General features: G+C 36.1%; 1 protein-coding gene across 3 annotated transcripts; it reads left to right on the top strand.

Annotated features, from left to right (window-relative positions):
* The first annotated feature begins 7,517 nt into the window (after window positions 1-7,517).
* On the top strand, window positions 7,518-19,138 carry malb (mal, T cell differentiation protein b). Of its 3 annotated transcripts, none has more exons than XM_051647197.1 (4): window positions 7,518-7,662; window positions 10,063-10,227; window positions 11,806-11,940; window positions 12,449-13,179. In XM_051647197.1, the coding sequence occupies exons 1-4, from the start codon at window positions 7,576-7,578 to the stop codon at window positions 12,521-12,523; spliced, it is 462 nt and encodes a 153-aa protein (XP_051503157.1). In that variant the 5' UTR covers window positions 7,518-7,575; the 3' UTR covers window positions 12,524-13,179. The 3 variants fall into 3 exon arrangements, with proteins under 3 accessions (XP_051503157.1, XP_051503158.1, XP_051503156.1); XM_051647196.1 differs by lacking the exons at window positions 7,518-7,662; window positions 10,063-10,227; window positions 11,806-11,940; window positions 12,449-13,179 and adding exons at window positions 14,070-14,337; window positions 15,621-15,788; window positions 15,983-16,117; window positions 18,566-19,138; XM_051647198.1 differs by lacking the exons at window positions 10,063-10,227; window positions 11,806-11,940; window positions 12,449-13,179 and adding an exon at window positions 18,566-19,138 and having other exon boundaries at window positions 7,561-7,662.
* Window positions 19,139-21,304: the final 2,166 nt, after the last annotated feature.

Genomic DNA, 21,304 nt, shown 5'->3' on the forward strand with positions numbered 1-21,304 from the left:
TGCTGAAACAGGCTTTTTTACTGTAAATGTTTAAAAAATGTTTTAAATGTGATTAAACAGGATTGTTTGTGCTGAGGGAAGAGAAAGAATGCTGCATGTTATGACCAGGAAAGTATTTTTATTCCCTGAGAGTTTCTGTCTCCACACTCCCAGTTTTTATAGAGAAATAATAGAGAACAGGTCGGACAACATTCCATCTTGAAAAATTAACCTGGTTGAATTCCACCCTATCCATTTCTTCCCTGAGACCACACCGCTCACCCATTGGTGACTGGCAGATACCTGGAATAAAATGTATGACTGAAATAATGTATTCATCTATCCTCAATCTGTAACAGAACATCAACAGAATGAGTCGTCATATAACCGTGATGAGTAAACTTCACCAGTCCATCAATTAGAGAAGAGAAATTTATTGTGTCAAGTCATTTTCATTTGTATAGCGCTTTTCATAGCACACATCATTTCAAAGTTGCTTTACAGGAAATCATGCATTAAAAAAATTAAACTATAATATCTATAAAGTCTTAGAGTGATCATTGTGTAGTTTGATTAAATATGATTGTAAACTGTGTATACAAATTAAATAATTAAATAATAATTGTATTTAGACCCCTGTGAGCAAGCTGAAAACAGACAAAACAAAACTTTTTTGGGGGGGTGGGGGGGAATGGGGTAGATGTGTTTCGGGACAGTTTGGAAGGGAGGGATTCCAGGGCGTTCATATTTCAGAATTGCACATGAAACCCCAGTTAGTAAGATGACACGCCCGGGCTGCCTGCTGCTGTGGTGACAGAAAGGAGTTGGAGCCCAAAGTCAACACACACACACACACACACACACACACACACACACACACACACACATACAGGCACTGCTTGGATAGAGATGATAGAGATAGTTTTAAATAAACACTTTCTTTAAATTCCAGCTAAGTGTAAAAAGGCACTGAGTAAACACACCTCAAGTACAATCACATCTGTTTATAATCACTATTCTGTGAAATTATGTTACTTAATATTAAGTATAACAGCTCTGGGTCGCTTCTACGGTTGGGTAAATCAATCCTAAAGTATCAATACTTTCAATACTGTATCGAGAGGATCATCCTCAGATTAAAATATCAACTTATCAACTCTCTTTATTTTTTTAACCAGTGATTTTTTTTTTTTTTTTTTTTTACCATGTTATTGAATGTGTATTTTGGTTTTGAAGTGAAAAAAAAAAAGATAAGGAAATAGTTTCATAGGATAAGTTATTCTTCTGCTCATCTTAATGTGCAGCAGCCTAATGCCGAAAGACACAAGCAGTCACAAACTGTGCTCTTTCAAACAGAAGGAGCAGTGCTTTACTGGGGAAATAGCAGAAAGCATTAATTTATATTAAATGTGACATTCGATATAAGTTTATTATAATGAAAAGTTGCTAAAACTTTGATAATGTTCTGTAATTGTTGTTAATAAATGATCAACAAAAACATAAGTCTAATAATATTATGTTTAAGCCTATGAAAGTTTTTATATATTTATTTATTATTAAAATTGCCCATTATATCCTCAGAATTTGCAAAGAAATTATAATCAGTAGAGATACTGGTACTGGTAGCTTGGTGACATGCAATGGCTGATCTTGCTTTGGTTTTGGGATTTGAACTTTCACTGTCTCAGAAATAGACAAATTAACTGACCATATTAGGGTTATTTATTACCATTATTAAGGTTATATATATTTGGCAAGTAGTCTTGTATTAGGCTGGATATTAAGCAGTCAGACGGTCATTTGCATAAAATAAACACTAACAGATCTCTTTCTCTAATACATGCTGCGTGATTTTGGGGAGGAGGTGGAAGGAGAGGGAGATATTTGATGAGAGGAAGGAGCCTGTGGTATATTAACAGCACACTACCAGGCTTCTTTATGGGTACTAAAAACCATTTTTCTCTCGTGTGACATCTCCTAATCTCTGGTTTGCAGCAGCTGCTTCTTAACTGTGCTGTTGCTTTCGGCCAATAACAAAAAAATGAAAATACTACAAATCTCTGGGGATATTTTAAGATTGGTTGGGATGGTCTACAGCCCACCCACAATGTTTGCAACACACGGCCCACCCCAATTTGCTTTTACCAAATGCACAAATCATAATAAAATATATATACAGTGACAGCCAAAAGTTTGGAATAATGTACAGATTTTGCTCTTATGGAAAGAAATTGGTACTTTTATTCACCAAAGTGGCATTCAACTGATCATAATGTATAGTCAGGACATTAATAATGTGAAAAAAATACTATTATAATTTGAAAACAAAATTCCGAATTCTTAAACTATTTTTCTCATCAAAAAAATCCTCCACGTGCAGCAATGACAGCTTTGCAGTTCTTTGATATTCTAGCTGTCACTTTGTCCAGACACTCAGGTGACATTTCACCCCACACTTCCTGTAGCACTTGCCATAGATGTGGCTGTCTTGTCGGGCACTTCTCACACACCTTACAGTCTAGCTGATCCCACAAAAGCTCAATGGGGTTAAGATCCATAACACTCTTTTCCAATTATTTGTTGCCCAATGTCTGTGTTTCTTTGCCCACTCTAACCTTTTCTTTTTGTTTTTCTGTTTCAAAAGTGGATTTTTCTTTGCAATTCTTCCCATAAGACCTGCACCCCTGAGTCTTCTCTTTACTGTTGCACGTGAAACTGGTGTTGAGCGGGTAGAATTCAATGAAGCTGTCAGCTGAGGACATGTGAGGTGTCTATTTCTCAAATTATAGACTCTGGTGTACTTATTCTCTTGTTTAGTTGTACATTTGGCCTTCCACATCTCTTTCTGTCCTTGTTAGAGCCAGTTGTCTTTTGTCTTTGAAAACAGTAGTGTACACCTTTGTATGAAATCTTCATTCCTCAAAACAGTGATTGACTGATGAGTTTCTAGAGAAAGCTGTTTCTTTTTTGCCATTTTTGACCTAATATTGTCCTTAAGACATGCCAGTCTATTGCATACTGTGGCAACTCAAAAACAAACACAAAGACAATGTTAAGCTTCATTTAACGAACCAAATAGCTTTCAACGGTGTTTGATATAATGGCGAGTGATTTTCAAGTACCAAATTAGCAATTTAGCATGATTACACAAGGATAAGGTGATGGAGTGATGGCTGCTGGAAATGGGGCCTGTCTAGATTTGATCAAAAATTACTTTTTTCAAATAGTGATGGTGCTGTTTTTTATATCAGTAATGTCCTGACTATACTTTGTGATCAGTCGAATGCCACTTTGGTGAATTAAAGTACCAATTTCCTTCTGAAACAACGAAATATGTACATTATTCCAAACTTTTGTCCCCCAGTGTATATACAGTTGTGCTCAAAAGTTTGCATACCCTTGGAGAATTGGTAATATATGTACCATTTTTAAAGAAAACATGAGTGAGCAGGCAAAACACATTTATTTGATTTCTTATGGGATTCATATTCAACTGTAGGTTATAACAGAATGACACAATCATAAAACAAAACATGGCAACAAAGAAAAAAATGAAATGACCCCTGTTCAAAAGTCTGCATACTCTTAGTTCTTAATACTGTGTATTTCCCCCTTTAGCATCAATGACAGCGTGCAGTCTTTTGTAATAGCTGTCTATGAGGCCACAAATACCACACGTTTGAGATCTCCCCAGAGTGGCTCGATGATATTAAGGTCAGGAGACTGTGATGGCCACTCCAGAACCTTCACCTTTTTCCACTGGAGGGTCAGCTTGGCCTTGTGCTTAGGGTCATTGTCTTGCTGGAAAGTCCAAGAGCATCCCATGCGCAGCTTTTGTGCAGATGAATGCAAATTGGCTGCCAGTGTTTTCTGATAACATGATGCATTCATCTTGCCATCAATTTTCACAAGATTTCCCGTGCCTTTAGAGCTCACACACCCCCAAAACATCAGTGAACCACCACCATGCTTCACAGTGGGGATGGTATTCTTTTCACTATAGGCCTTGTTGACCCCTCTCCAAACATAGCGCTTATGGTTGTGACCATAAAGCTGTATTTTGGTCTCATTAATCCAAATTACAGTGTGCCAGAAGCTGTGAGGCGTGTCAAGGTGTCGGGCATATTGTAACCAGACTTTTTTGTGGCATTGGCGCAGTAAAGGCTTCTTTCTGGCAACTCGACCATGCAGCTCATTTTTGAGCAAGTATCGTCGTATGGTTTGAAACAACCACACTGTCTTTTTCCAGAGCAGCCTGTATTTCTCCTGAGGTTACCTATGGGTTTTTCTTTGTATCCTGAACAATTCTTCTGGCAGTTGTGGCTGAAATCTTTCTTGGTCTGCCTGACCTTGGCTTGGTATCAAGAGATCCCCAAATTTTCCACTTCTTAACAAGTGATTGAAATGTAATGACTGGCATTTTCAAGGCTTTGGATATCTTTTTATATCCTTTTCCATCTTTATAAAGTTCCATTACCTTGTTACGCAGGTCTTTTGACAGTTCTTTTCTGCTCCCTGTGGCTCAGTATCTAGCCTGCTCAGTGCATCCACATGAGAGCTAACAAACTCATTGACTATTTATACACAGACACTAATTGCAATTTAAAAAGCCACAGGTGTGGGAAATTAATTTTTAAATACCATTTAAACCTGTGTGTGTCACCTTGTGTGTCTGTAACAAACTTTTGATCAGGGCCATTTGGGTGATTTCTGTTATCATTATGATTTATAAAGGAGCCAAACAACTATGTGATAATAAATGGCTTCATATGATCACTATCCTTAAATAAAAGACGATGATATGATCAGTCATATTTTCAAAATCAATGCCAAAATGTCACAATTTCTGCCAGGGTATGCAAACTTTGAGCACAACTGTATATAAAAATTTGTTTGCCAAATGTTTGGTTGGCTACATCCAGCCCTGACCCAAACTTAGATCAAGTTTTTAACTTTGTGTTATTATTAACCTAGTTACTTAACTACTAGGCTACTACTTAGGCCAGACTGTAAGATATGAAGTGTTTGCTCCTCGGCTGTTTGCACAAAAGTGATGGTGAACAGTGGCTACCAGAAGAAACAAAAGAAAAACATATCACTCAAACATTTCATGTCATTGTTACCTTAGGTAACCAGATCAAAACAGCAACAAACTGGCATTTTTTTAAGCGGTTTAACACTACGAGTATTCTCATAAGCAACCAGGTGTGTGGATGTGTGTCTTCATCAGACACATGATCCGCCAGCCCGTCAGACAAAGGTTAGTTTCTGCAAGAGCCTGTCTGTCTGACACACAGGGGGAGAGACACAGACAGAGAGAGAGAGAGAGAGAGAGAGAGAGAGAGAGAGAGAGAGAGAGAGAGGGTGTAGTGTGTGTTTGCAGACATGTCTCAGCATATATTTATTACTATTAAGAGTGGAATTTAAAAAGACATTGCTACCTTTAAACCGACAGCACACACGTGTGTGAGAACCTTCACCTTTAAAACAGGCTCCGATGTTAACTGAGATCACTGGATATAATGGTTAAATGTTTACCTGGATTGTTTCCACACAGTAAATATTTTCTATGTGAAACAGAAACATATGGAAGAGGTTTCAGTTTACTCTCACTCTAAATCTCACCCAAACATCATAATTTCTGTTTACATCATACATCATCATCATACTGATGTAACCCTCTGCCTATTCTGCATATACAGCATGTTATGAGGAAAAACATGGTTTCCAAACCTTTTGACCAGTGAATCTCCATGACTTCATGATAAGTGATTCAAACCTGCATGTGTGCACATGGCTCTTATGTGTTGTAAGCATGTGCACTACCATGGTTCCAACAAATAAACCAAATTCAACAATGTTAGCATTTGTAGTGAAAGAATATCATGGAGGCGTAGCCTGGTGGTAGAAGAACTGGGCTGATAACAGAAAGATTGTAGGTTCAAAACCATCAGTCTGAGCCTTCATTACCCTGCTCTATTTAGGACTATCCCTGCAATATGTGTACTGTAAGATGCACAGACACCACTGTAGAGCAACAATCCTTATAAAATCACTCATCCACACACACATACACTACCGGTCAAAAGTTTTGAAACACTTATTCTTTGTTATAATTTTTTTCTTCACATTTTAGAATAATAGTAAAGTCATCAAAACTATGGAATAACATAAATGGAACTATGGGAATTAAGTTGTGACTAAACAAAATCCAAAATAAATCAAAACTGTGTTATATTTTATCATCTTCAAAGTAGTCACCCTTTGCCTAGAATTTTTAGAAATGTACTCTTGACATTTTCTCAACCAATTTCTTGAGGTATCACCCTGGAATGCTTTTTAAACAGTATTGAAGGAGTTCCCATCTATATGCTGGGCACTTAGTGGCTGCTTTTCTTTATTATTTGGTCCAAGTCATCAATTTCAAAAATGTTTTTTTTATTTATTAAATTTAGATTTATAATGAAATAAATTAATATGGTGGCACAATTATATTTTTATCTACAAAACTAATTTCAAACATTTAAGCATACGCCTTCAGATCAAAAGATTTTTAAGATCATGGGAAACATTTCGGTCAAGTGTTTCAAAACTTTTCACCGGTAGTGTACATGATTTACAAATACTTAGATATAGTATATGTAGATGTGCACATTTACATATAAACAAACACATATTGTTTAATACACTTAATTCTGAAATAATTTAGACAAATATTTTCTGCAAAAACACTCACACCAACAACAATAACTGTTTAGCCACTAGTACATATAACAGTAATTTCTGTGAGGACAGATCTTTATGCTATGCCATGCAATGACATTCTAGAGAATTGTGTGCTTTTAACTTTGTTGCAGCAGTTTGGGGAAGGCCCTTTTCAATTCCAACATGTCAATGCACCTGTGCACAAAGCAAAGTCTATTTAGAAATGGTTTATTGAGTCCTCTGTGGAAGAACTTGATTTGCCTGCACAAAGCCCAGACCTGAACCTCATTGAAAACCTTTTGAAATGAATTGGAACACAGATTAAGAGCCAGGTCCCATTGCCCAATGTCATTGTCTGTCCTCGCCGTCGCTGATATTCTCATGTCCGAATGGGAGCAAATCCCAATTAATCTTTTAGTTTATGGAGAGTTTACTTTTGTAATGTGTTCAGAAAACATTTCATTTTCAGACATTTTATATAATGTGGAGAGAAAACATTTTGTTTATGTAGAATTTTGTTATTTGTTGAGGAATCTTTTCACTTAGTATGGAGATTTTACTTTTGTAATGTGTTGAGGAAACATTTCATAAAACTTTTATTTGACAGAGATTTAACCTTAATATGTAATATGTTAAGGAAATATTTCATTTATGGAGATTGTACTACTGTCATGTGTAAACATTTCAATAATTGAGATCTAATCAGACCAGTTCTACACAACACACAAAGAGGTCCGTGGAACTCCAGAGATCTGAATAATGAGAAGAGCAAATGAACCAGGAATCAGGATATAGGGAGGGACAATATGAATGAGGGAAGTGTTTAAAAAGTCCTACTTCGACCCTGTCCAAGTTTTTTGGAGACCTGTATTTCCTTAAGTACCACACACAATGGCTTCTTCAGTGACTGGTAGCGTGCTACCCAGTGGCAGCAAAGTTTTTACCACCATACCTGATTTTCTCTTCATTCCAGAGTTTGTAAGTATGCAACCAGTGAGATCATCCTTAGATCAAATCAGTTGTTGGGGACTATAAACCTTAACCACTTTATCTACCACCTAATTAATTTAGTCCTGGTGGTTTAAAGTTTGGAAGAGAGACAGAATGAAGCTCATGGTTAAGGAAGAACTGGTAAAGGATTCTGGGACATCGCTAGAGATGACAGAGACACAATATGTACAACCAGATACAAAATTTATGAGAAGCTGTGGCTTTTGCGAGGTCCCAGTTAATTTCATGTGTGCCTTAAACTGTGTATAATGTAAGACAACTCGGGTGAGTCAAAGCAGTTATTTCCCATAAACATTTTGAATTAACTTGATTTTAGTGTGACACACCTTGGGACATTTAAATATATTTTGTTCTTATATTCTGTATGTATAAAATGTTTGGCAACATTCTCAATACAGAGAAACTGCATGTATTTTGATTGTCACAACTGCTTCAGTGAATAGCTAAGTATTCATGTCATTAGTACCTCTTAATACATTTTAAGATTAATCTGAAACTGGATCCATGCAGTTGGGCGAGTTGAGTAAATACTGAGAAGAGAATACATTACTTTACAACCACAGGTTCATACTGCCTGTATGACGATTATCTTTTAAGAGAGGTAAGTTAACGAGGTTGCTGTATACTGTGGGGCTGGGCTCCTTTTAAAATAATTTTATCTCTGGAGTTCCGGTTTGTGTAAGTTGTGTTAAACGTTTTAAATAAAGGGTGTGTTGGCTATGTGGCCCTAGCAAAAAAAAAAATAAAAATAAAAAAATAAAATTTAATAAAGGGACCGTATAGACAGGTGAGGACTGAAAATATTTTAATCTGGATGATAACTGAGTCTGGTTATAAAGCTCATTGTGCTTTATCTTAATGTATTTCAATTGGTGGGTCACATACCAAAAAGTGGTCTGTTATAAACATATTGCGGCAGGGAAAAACAAAGCTATATGCAAAAAGTAAAATGCAACTGACTTTATAATGCATAGTTAGTTACAGTAATGCATTGTAGAAAGTGCATTAGCAAAAATAATTAGGCATATCAAGGAGAAAAGGCTTCCCATATCTTTTGTTATTGACATCAGAGAACCATACGTCACACTGCATTGTTTATACACTACTTTAGTGTATTAGTATTTTGGTGCATATTCATTTGCCACCTGGTGGAAGCTTGCCAAATTGGGCAGATGCCAATGGATGGATTGCTTGACATGCCCTCATCCTCAAGAATCATGAACAAAACTACACAAGGCAAAAAAACAAACAAATAAATAAATAAATAAATAAATACGGCCCAGACTACATTAAATAGGTGTTCACTTGCAACAAGGATAAACATGATTTTGTGCTGTGAATTACTGGCTGCCGAGAGCATGAAAACATCAAAATTCATCTAGAAACTAATAGCAAAACAGCAAATAAATTTAAATGAATGATGCAAAAGACATTTTTGTTTACTTGTTTATGATTAATAAATGTGGTACTGTGTTGGGTTGTGTTGTGTTGTGTGTGTGTTTTCATTGTTATATAAAGTGAGAAAAATTGTGTGACAAAGCACCAGAACAATAGAACAATCTCATACGCTTTACATTTTCTGTCAGAAAGTTTTTGAAACTCATTCAAAATTCAGCATTTAAATGCAAAATTAAACATAGCTGGTCCAGTATAAAAATTAGTCAGAACTACCATATAACCTGTGTTGTCAGAGGAACCTGCAAGAGATCAATATTCTGTAGAGGGAATGAGGGTGAAAACCGTGCAATAATCAATTATTATGCTCCAATGAACTCTGTGCATTATGATCTAATATACTCATTCATCCAGGACCTGAATGGCAGAATTAATGTTGGTACACATGGAAGTAAGGGCAGATTATTTCCTCACACGGTTATTCAGTGAAACGCTTTCAGGTGACATCATTTCATAACTAATTCCTGCTACATCCATTAAGTCTGTTCAGTAGCAACTTAACTGCAGGAGTAACTTGGCCAAGCCGGATGATGAGGGTAAAGACACTGGAATTTCTATTTAACCACTTAGTGAATAAATGTCAGCATTTTTAACATTACAATTACTTTTAAAGGTACAGTGTCCTCCATACCAATTTAAAAATGAAGTCATTTTTTCACCACTAGTGTCACTAAACAGATTGCAATTGTGTACAAACAGTTTTCCAGAACACTCCTACTATTTTCCATTAGTAGGCCAAACAGATATCCCCACCACAAACTCACACCATTGTTTGAGTGAATAGTTTTAGGATGCTCAAACAAACAGAGCAATGTTGTGATTGTGCCATAGAGACACACACTTTTGGGGGAAATGTCTGTATTTATGTTTTTTCAAGAAGTATCTTTATATATGTCTTGATGTACGTTCCAGGTGTTTGGTGGATTGGTGTGGACCCTGGTGGCCTCCACCCATGTGGTCCCAGCAAATCCTCTGGGCTGGGTCATGTTTGTGTCCATTTTCTGCTTTCTCATCACCACTTTCTGGTTCTTCATTTTCATCACTGGTAAAAACCAGAGCAGCATATGGCCTGGCCTGGTAAGAAACATCTGTCTGTGATCTATCATGATCTTTAGACACCACTATACTACAAAGAAGAAAGTTATACAGATTTGGAATAATGTTAGGGTGGCTAAACAATGAGAATTTTCAATTTTGGTTAATGAACCTCCATGTTAAAGGAATGTTCTGGGTTCAAAACAAGCCAGGAGAACTCAATCAATAGCATCAACAATGCTTTTTTTTTTTTCTTCAAGGCATTGAATAATTAAAAAAAGCCATTGCCTGCAGGACTAGGGTTCCTTGGATAGTGAAATAATTTATTTTAATATATAGGAATGTATGTCAAACAAACATCCACATTTTATCAACTGGATTTTTGGAGGGAATCCCAGAGGAAAGAAAAATCACAAATGAGATTTCTTTAATACCTCAAATGTTTCTCCTAGACAGAAATGAGGTTAGATGGACATCAAATGGAGACTTCTGCTGCTTCTCACATTTTTCTCCAGAGAAAAATACTCTAACACTCTCACATTTGTCTCCTCTAAAGTTTTAGAAGAGATCACAACAACATCACACACTGTGCTCAGATTCTCCTTAGCTAAAAACTCTGGTGCTCTCACATTTTACTCCTCTTAAGTTTCAGAAGAGCTCTGAACAGCTTCACAAAAAGTGCACCAAGTCAAAGGTCTCAATATGAACTCAAACATTTCTTAATACTACCATATAATATTTATTATTAATCAAATTATTCAAGAATTTAGTCAAAAGCCATCATGATTGTGCCTTTAAGCTAAAAAAAGCTACAGGGTGATTGTTCCTGTAACAAGACTTCTTTAAGTTGCTTTGGATAAAGGCATTTGGTATATGACTACCGACTTACTTCCAAGAACAAATTATCTGCACTATGCACATAAACTGTATAGCTCTACTCTATTACAGTACGTCAGCAATTGAGCACAACTCTAATCCTATTTCCTTATCATTTCACTCTTAATATAGACTTAAACTCTGAATTTGAGTGGTTGTGGCGTAGTGGGCTAAACCCCAGACCTTGTAAGCAGATGGTTGCCAGTTCAATTTCCACAGCCACGACCATCGTATCCTTGAGCAAATCACTTAACTCCAGGTTGCTCCAAGGGGACTGTCCCTGTAATAAGTGTACTGTAAGTCACTTTGGATAAAAGGGTCTGCCAAATGCATAAATGTAAATTTCATGTTCCTGAGCTTAGAAAGAGAAACCTCTGATCAATAAAATGTTCCTATAATGGAGTCTTGAAAGATATTACAGCTATATAAAAAAATTAAAAATTTAAATTAAAAAAAAGATTGCCCATGTTTCTCATGCCACATTCTCAATTTTGACTCCTTTTCTCTGAGAACTTTCTCACGTCTCACTTGTGTCTACTTTTATTTTTCCTAAGGAATTTGAGGAGAAACATCTGAGAGACTGTTGATACTAAAATAAGAGATATCTAAGAATCACCACCAAGTCTCCTGAGCTAAGCAAAGGAAACCTCTGAGCAATACATTTTACCTCTGGGATGATCCCAGATGTGACTCAGCATCTGAGTCATATCCTCTTACCCTTTTTCTGTTCCCTGATTATTTTAGGATGCTGGATATCATGCCTTTGCTGCATTCTTTTACTTGAGTGCTGCCGTTCTTCTGGCTTATATCACCATCTTTTTGAATGCTTTACCTTACACTGATGTCCTCAAAATGTACAAGCTGGACATTGCTGCTGTGGTAAGTCTTATTCTACTTCACTTTGGTAAAGCAGGTTATATTAGTAGGACCAGAAATCACAGATAATAAAAAAACTTGTACTTATTTGAGACAAATTGTGTAAAGATGTATATGTAAATCAAATTACACATTAAATGTGAATAAGCCCCACCCTTTAAGATTGGATAATTAAAGTGAATCATTGAAATCAAGTGAATCATTGATTGATCGGTTTTCTTAAAAATCTGCCCATATAAAAGCCATACCTCATAAACAGATTCAAATCTCCTACATTAAGAATCTTCCTACTCACCCCACTTAGGAAACATGGCCTGTTATGCCACAAGCTCTGGTAGATATCTGTCCTCACATAGCCAAAGAAAGTAGAAATTAACTCATCAATGTCAAAACATTTTATTTGTTTGGGTCAAACACAAGTGGAAAGGTTCCAGTCTTTTCAAAGCCTAAATGTGATTAAACTGGAGAGTGGCATAAAGCTTAGCATTACATTTTTAATTTGTATTTGCAGGTTATGGCCTTTGTTACCACATTGCTGTACTTCATTCATGCAGTTCTCTCTTCTCTACGATGGAAGTCCTCTTGAAAAACAAAGTCAAAGGAGAGAAACACTCATTCAACAGAAAATCCAATTTAGCCCCAGATAAACCAAACAAGAAACCAACCACATGACAATGATCACATAATTAATATAAATCCCTCACCTAAACCAGACCTCTAACTAACCATCTGGATATCAGGGACAAACCAACCACCAAATCAAACCAAACCAACCTTCAAGCAGCCCAAAGGATATCAGGGACAGATATCCCTATCCTATCTTAAATAACCAACAGAATATCAGGAAGAAACCTTCTACCTAACCAACCACAAATTACATTTGAGGAGGTGATCATTATCAAACTAGGAGGAGAAATAGGTTTGAGATGACTATCAAAACAAGCCAATGTAAAAACAAAGCAAAAATAAAAACCAAACAATGTTCATCTAGGGCCAAATCTATCAAAAGATCCATAGGCCTATTCTGAATTAGATTAAGAATTAAACTCTGGAGAGGGCTTTTGAAGGGATTATATTGTGTCAACACCTCTAACATAGTGGTTATTTAAAGTCTTTAAATGGCTTTTAGGTGTGTTTGGGCTGTCAAAGCAATTAAACCATATTGTATTGTATTGAAATCATCTGTGTGTTGTTTTAGAAATAAATCTATTTGATATATACTGTATTTCTGAGAAGTATTTGTCGAGATTATTTGATTGTGTATAACTTGCAGGAATGAGGAGAAGTGACAAACATAGTGAGATTCCATAAGCATAGCCTACATTTAATTAGGATTTTACTATACTATTAAACGGACACCACCTATATTTTATGTATATATTAGAAGTTAAGATATGTTCTCAGTATTGTTCAAAACTACACCCTTGAGAGAGAGATGCTGGGTTCAGAAGGGACTGCCCATATGTGAGCAACATTTTTACAAAACCTTCCTTTGGAGACATCCTGGAAAAACCTCAACTGGAAACAATTTTTGTAAATAAAGCAAATAGTAGGTAATGTATACATTCCAAAATGCAACCACGTCTTATTTTAGAGCTAGGGCTAAAAAATTGGGTTAGCCTATTGTAATTATAATTTGCATTGGGTTACAGAGAAGCAATAAAAATCAATGGTATGTCTCCATTTACATAGCTACATAAACATACATATACTGTACCTGTACGTGAGTCAGGTTTTGCCTGCATTAGGGACTAAATGCCTCCACAAGTGTAGCAAACCTGAAACCACCTACATTTTGGGGAACTGACAATGGACCACAGGAGGAAAACTGCTTTATACAAACTAAATAATTTCTTAAAGAAAATGCTTAAATGCAATACATGTGTGAAGTTATGGGTAGGGTTGGGGGTAGAAAATGTCCTTCTAGCTCTCTGATACATTAAAGCTCTTTGCAGACAATACTAAAGCACACTGAAAAAAAGAGAAGTCATTAGAAAGTCTACACCATAAAAGAAATACAAACGTGTGTGTAGCCTACGTTTGTGAACACCTGAACTGATTGACCAGTTCAGTATTACTCAACCTGTTGCTACCATAAACACACACACACAACCCCGATTTCCTGGCTCTCACAACACGCTGAAGTGAGTGCAGCACACCATTGCTCTCCTCACGGAGGGAGTGTCCATACGCAAGCATTAATAATGGCAAAGCAGGTTTTTCAGGTCTCAGGTGGACATTGAAAAGACGCACCTGTGGCTCCGTTACTCCATTCATTCCTCTGGTCTAACGGATAGCAGCAGCGGGACGATGGCAGCGGCCACGCAGTCGATGGAGAGTCTGCCCAGAGGACTAATGATCTGTACCACCGCACCGGACATCCTCTACCTGCCTGAACTGGTGCGTGAACGCAACATTTACAGCTCAGAAATTTACCATCGAAATACCTTAGCCTACATTATTGTAATAATAATGATAATAATAATAATAAAATAAAAAAAAATTGTAACTACAATAATTTGGCGCAAACTATGATTACCATAATATCCTTACAGTTATTTATATTTCATAATGTTTTGGTTTTAGTCAAATCTGCATTATTTCCACAATTCCAGTACAAATTTGCTACATACCGTTAGGGTTTATTTTTCTACATACACACGTGCGGACGTCTTTGACAGAAGATTTTTATTTATTAAAAGGTAGACGAGGTTGGACGTAAGGAAAAATATATATATATATGTTCTTCTTATATTTTTTTATTTTTATTTCCTCCAAACATTGGGGTCTTAGCCCAGCACCTCCTTAGCAGCATTTGACACCGGGATTAATATGTTACACACAATATAATAGTGTATAACACTAGGATGCTGTTTAAAAAGACAGTTTGCTTTGTAGTTCTTGTAGTCTAGGCTTTACTCTGAGCTTTGAAGGACATGAATGTAAACTTTGCAAGGTCATGTATCAGTAAAGGCAAAATGAGTGTGGTTGGGAGGATTAGTGGACGAGAAAGAGAGAACAACATGGGACAGTGTGTGTTTATTTTAGGTCATTGTGGTTTAAGCAGTGTCTGCAGCACAGGTGCCCATACCAACAGTATTTTTATGGGATAGTTTCACTTTATTTCCTCTCATTGTTTCTGTTCATGTTGGTTATTTAGATTCAAAGATGTAATCAACAGGTATAGTTAATCTAAAATGACAATTATGTCATTAGTCACTCACTCTAATGTCATTCAAAACCCATATGACTTTCTTCCATGAAACACAAAAGGCAGAATTTTAGGGACTGACAACTTCAGTCACCATTCACTTTCATTGTATGGAAGAAAAGAGCAGCGTCAACATTCTTCTACATTTATCTTAATGTGTTCCACAGGAAAAAGAAAATCAAATGTGTTTGGAACAACACAAGCATGAGTAAATTACATAATTTTAATTTATGGGTGAACTATCCCCTTAAATGTAGCTGTGAAGTATAATTGAAATTTGATTGTGAAATACAAATGTAAACAGGGATTTTGTGTTTAATTAAACTTTCTCAATTTGACATTGTGCCAGTTTGTGTGGATGGTCTATGTTTCTTTGATGCTTGATCAGTGGCAAATGTAGGCATGGGCAGCACTATGGGTATGCACTTACTGATAATTGTGCTGAAATTATGCATGTTTGCATATCCTACAGGTGTTTGGAGGGTTAGTATGGATCCTAGTGGCTTCAACGCTCGTGCAACCCGAGAACCCTCAGGGATGGGTCATGTTTGTGTCCGTCTTTTGCTTTGTGATGACCCTCCTCTGGCTCATTATCTTCGCCTGTGGAGGACACAAGAACCACAGCTCCTGGGCTACAGCGGTGAGCTGAAAGAAAAAGGATACAGTGTGTGTGTGTGTTTGTGTGTGTGTGTGATAATAAATCATTATGTCTATGGAGAGTCCTCATAAGGATAGCTGCACCAACATGTGTGTTTGTATGTGTGTGTGTGTGTGTGTGTGTGTGTGTATGTGCATAGTCAATGAGCTGGCTTTGATGATGTCTTCTGTGTACAGGACTTTATTTATCACCTGATTGCTGCCATGTTCTATCTGAGTGCCTCAGTCTCCCTGGCCACTGTAACCATCAAAATGAAAAATGAACTGCCCAAAGATCTCTTTAAGTACTACCAAATCGACATCGCAGCAGTGGTAAGCACAAAACACACACAAAGATCAACAGTATGAATACTATGCATAACCATCTGTGAAACACACTTTAGGCTACCAGCGGTCATCAATTAGCGGACCGGTTCCATCCGGACCTCAAGACAACATGACAACGGTTGGCCCATCTCACCGTTTCTACACTTTAGGTTAGCAGCGCGACAAAACAACGGGGCAGTGTACACCTTAAGCACTCCGGGGCGTAGATAGCACTGATCAGTGATAGCACTTTTCTCTAGCTCCGAATACGCTTCATTAATGCCCTTTCGAGCTCCACACGCGTTGCCCCTCTCCCCCGGTCTGCGACATGAGGCGCCGCACAGTAGAGCTGCAGACGCGGTTATTTTAAGGACAGTAGATCGTAGCGGAGAAACACGATTGAGCAGCAATATATATGGATACCGGCATCTTTCGCTAAAATACACTGCAAAAAAAATAAAATAAAATAAAAAAATAAAAAAAATTAAGCAAAGTGAAACAATCTTCATGTGTCTGACATGACTCTGACGGTTCAGTCCAATCAAGGTTTGTGACAGAACAATTTATCGTGGTTCCAGAGCGCCTTTGGACTAGAAACGATTATTATTTTTTTATCCCCGTCTAAAATTAGCATTATTAATCAACATGTTTCGAGCCTATAGATAATAAACAGACATTTTTAGACATTACATTGTGTGAAAATTAATCAGAGTCAGAGATGACATAATCTCTGGCATGGATGGGAATTTGATTATTTGATAGTCAGCCCATTTATACTTAACTATAGAAAACAGTATTTTTAAACTGAACTATTTAGATTTACATTGTTTGTTTGTGGTATATTTGCATTTTAAGGAAAATATAAAAATGGTTCATTAAGACTTTTACATTAGCAATATTGTCTCTCAGGGGTTAGCCCAGGGCCGGACTGGTTCTCTATTATGTAAAGTCTTTAAATGGCTTTTAGGTGTGTTTGGGCTGTCAAAGCAATGAAATCGTATTGTATTGTATTGAAATCATCTGTGTGTTATTTTAGAAATAAATCTATTTGATATATATTTCTGAGAAGTATTTGTCGACATTATTTGATTGTGTATAACTTGCAGGAATGAGGAGAAGTAACAAACATAGTGAGATTCCATGGCATGGCATGGATGGGAATTTGATTATTTGATAGGCCATTTCTCTTCCCAGTCCGCCCCTGGGCTAGCCTACCCCTAAACCCCCATACAGTATCTTTCCTACATATAAACGGTATACAGAAGATCCCCCATAGTCCACTACTTTGGTTGTCTTTGGGCCACAATGTCCTCATTCTTTCCCAGTTGTTAAGAGACTTTATTATTATTATTATTATTATTATTATTATTATTATTATTATTATTTTACAAAGTTGGCTACTATTTCTGCCAATTTGGAAAAATTTATAACAATTATAAAAAAGAAAAAAAAAGAAAAAAAAAAGAAGTGCATTTCTTCCAGAATGGCTACGAAATGATACGTTATTATGATACGTTATGATGAAAGTAATAGTTGTCTGTACCTTGGTAGGATGGAATTGTCGAGACCGGACCTCTTGGAAATTTAATTGAATAACACCTGCTATATACAATATCTACAACTAGCAACCACAAGGTTATGGGTTCAAGTCCCAGGGAACACAATGTGATAAAAATGTATATGTGCTGTAACAGCTGCTTTGGATACAACCATCTGCTAATTATATAAATGTAAATGAATCTTCGTGTGTTACTGTTGTAATTTTGTTGTGCCATATAAATGTTTTAAACTTAAACATAAAAATATGACATAATCTGATCTGAACTTGATCAGTGTTGAGTGTAATCTGATAAAGTAATTAGTTAGGCTTTCATAATTACTTTTAAGTCAAAAAGGTAATATGACTTATTACATTTTGAATTCTTGAAATCAGATTACAGTTACTGACTTTCAATTAAGGTGATTACTTTGAAATACATTACTTGGGTTACACATACAGTATGTCTAAACTATGATTATTTATAATACTGTATATTTAAAATATTAATTATATTTTTATGTACATTTGTTTGCATTTCTGTTACAGCTGTAGGGCGTGTGACATTGGACAAGGAACAATAGACATATTAAATAACAGAAAAAAAGTGAATTGTCAAAAGTGTTTTAGAAAGTACTTAATAATTAATGTGATTTCTTAAGTCATTTTTATAAATATTTAAAAAAAAAAAGTAATTAGTAATTTGTAGTTGATTACTTCAGAGTAACTTACCCAACACTGAATGTAAACCAGTTAAACTTGTAACTTCCCTCAAAAGCCTGAATGCAGTAAATCCCTGCTGTTAAAATTGTCCAGACATGGTGACTGCTCCTGACTGTACATTTCAACCTTTGACTGCACAGCTGTTTGAAGTTCCATTAATGTTTGACTGAACTTTTAATACTCTCTCCCCTCAGGTGTTCTCCTATATTGCCACATTGCTCTACTTCATCCATTGCATCCTGTCTGCTTTTCGGTGGAAATCCTTCTGATGAATCAAAACAAAGAATTGGAGAAAAGGAAAACAAATTAATAGCCACGATGGTGAAAAAAACATTGGAAAAGCACTGGGGCAGAGAAAGACAAACCTCAGGGGTCAGTCCTTATTGAGAGCACTCGACTCAAAAGCACCTGCCACAGCTGTGACTAAAACACCCTCAATTAACTTAAATTATGATGGAATTAACCCACTCACCCTTTTCATACTAGATTAGATTTCAGCCCTTTTTCGTTTTCTTGATGCTTTGAACATTTGGGGGGGAAGGGAAATATTTTATAATGGTACTTGTAATAGTTAGTTAGCCCAGAGGTTGTTGATGAAGAAACAGCATGTGGGTTTTGTATATTCAAACTGAACTTTGTAACTGATAAATCCATTTTTTTTATATTTAGCTACTACACACTAATACTACATGCTAACAACATAATATTGTAATTATAATAAAAAAATAAAATAAATAAATAATAAAAAGAGTATGAACGGGACAGAATGCTCTGTGTATAAATTAATGTCCAAGTGTCTTTGTGTTTTGCTATTTCACTTACATCTATTACTAACAGGACAGTAAAAATCAAGAAAACAGCCATGCAATTGCATTAGACAAACTTTTTAATACAAAGGGGCATACTTTTTCTGTTTTAGCATGACAAGGCCCCTGTGCACAAAGCTAGGTCCATAAAGAAATTAGTTTGCGGTGTCTGGTGTGGAAGACCTTGACTGGCCTGCACAAAACCCAGACCTGAACACCTTTGGCTTGAAAAGGAATGTTCCAACATCTAGGGAAAGCCTCCCTAAATGAGTAAAAGCTGTTATAGCACCAGAGCGAACACAATTTCTTAACAATGCTCATGGTTGAGTAAATGCTCATGCAAAATGGGTGTAGTGTTTGGATGCCCATATCATTTTGGCCACATATTGTATGATTATAAATATGCTTAATGTATTTTTCATAAATAAAAATAAGTGACTAGCAATCACAGTATTCACAGATTCATAAAGTGTACAATTCATAATGTATAGATCACAGTATTCTGGCCTTCATAAATGTTTATGTGTTAGAGATGAGCTTGTGACAGAAGTGAACACATATGAACTTTCTGGTAATGTAGGGAAAAATCTCTCATCAAACTTGTGTCTGAGAACAATGTGCATGTCCCAACCTTACTCTTATACACACTAACAAACGCAGTTCAAGCCCCAGTTATAAAAGCCAACATGGCACAAACCAATAGGACTCTGTTCTGGGCATGACTATGTACAAAAGAAAAAGCAAGCCAAAGAGAAGGATTTCAATAAACACAGACAGACACAGCCCCACACAAACAGACACATTGATTTTGAATACCTGAATAACACCTGTGACTTAAACTGCTTCTCTTAGGGTGAAGAATATACTTGAGAATTCAGCCATGGAACAGAAGACCACCATCTAACAAACACAAAAATGGTATTTGACACTCAAACAACAGTGTTGGGGAAGCTTGTGGAGGTTCAAACTACTTGCCAAACAAATTAAAGTAGTTAAACTACAGTCAAGTTAAAGGGATAGTTCACCCAAAATTCTCTCATAATTTACACACCCTCATGCCATCCCAGATGTGTATGAATTTCTTTCTTCTGCAGAACACAAAGATTTTTTTGTTTCTCAGCTCTGTAGGTCCATATAATGCAAGTGAATGGTGTTCGGACATTTGTAGCCTCAAAAATGACACAAAGTAAACAAAAAAGTAACCCATATGACTCCAGTGGATAAATTCATATCTCCAGAAGCGATATGATAGGTGTGGGTGAGAAACAGAACAATATTGAAGTCCTTTTTTCCTCTTAATCTCCACTTTCACTTTCAGATGTGAAAGTAAAACTAAACAAGCACCACGTGACTTACAGTGTAAAAAAGTGAAAGTGGAGATTTAGAGTAAAAAAAAATACTTACATTTTTATCTGTTTCTCACCCACAACTATTATATTGCTTCAGAAGACAAGAATTTAACTACTGGAGTCTTATGGATTACTTTTATGTTTCCTTTATGTGTTTTTTCTGGAGCTACAAAGGTCTGATCACCATTCACTTGCATTGTATGGCCCCACAGAGCTGAAATATTCTTCTAAAAATCTTCATTTGTGTTCAGCAGAAGAAAGGTCATCCAGATTTGGGATGGCATGAGGTTGAGCAAATGATGGTTGAATTTTCATTTAACTTTTTGAAAAAGCTAGTAGCTAAATACATTTAATTTAATTCATTATATAACTATTGTATAAGCTTATATTGTTTGATTACAAACTTTGAACTGTAATTATGTTCAGTAATTAGTACAAAGGATATCTCAATTAAGACAACAGCATTAAACTTTAACAAATACATTTACATTAAATACAAGTAATTCAACTAGCACCCATTGTGACAAACACAAGTATTTTATCAGATATTTATTTGACTACAAATACGATGTAAAATAATGTGCAGAAACTTTTGTGAACCCGACTTGATCCTTCAAATGAATGTGTATTTGTGTTTTGAATCGATTGTTTACTGAAATTAACCATCCGAATGAGATTTACTAAAGTGCATCAGATTTCCCAACACTACTGGAGTGTATTTGATTATTACCTCATCTAAATCAATTGTAAAGCTGAGTGTGCTAAACAATGTTACACT

Source organism: Myxocyprinus asiaticus, chromosome 20, assembly GCF_019703515.2.
Source record: "Myxocyprinus asiaticus isolate MX2 ecotype Aquarium Trade chromosome 20, UBuf_Myxa_2, whole genome shotgun sequence".
Taxonomy (NCBI): Eukaryota; Metazoa; Chordata; class Actinopteri; order Cypriniformes; family Catostomidae; genus Myxocyprinus; species Myxocyprinus asiaticus.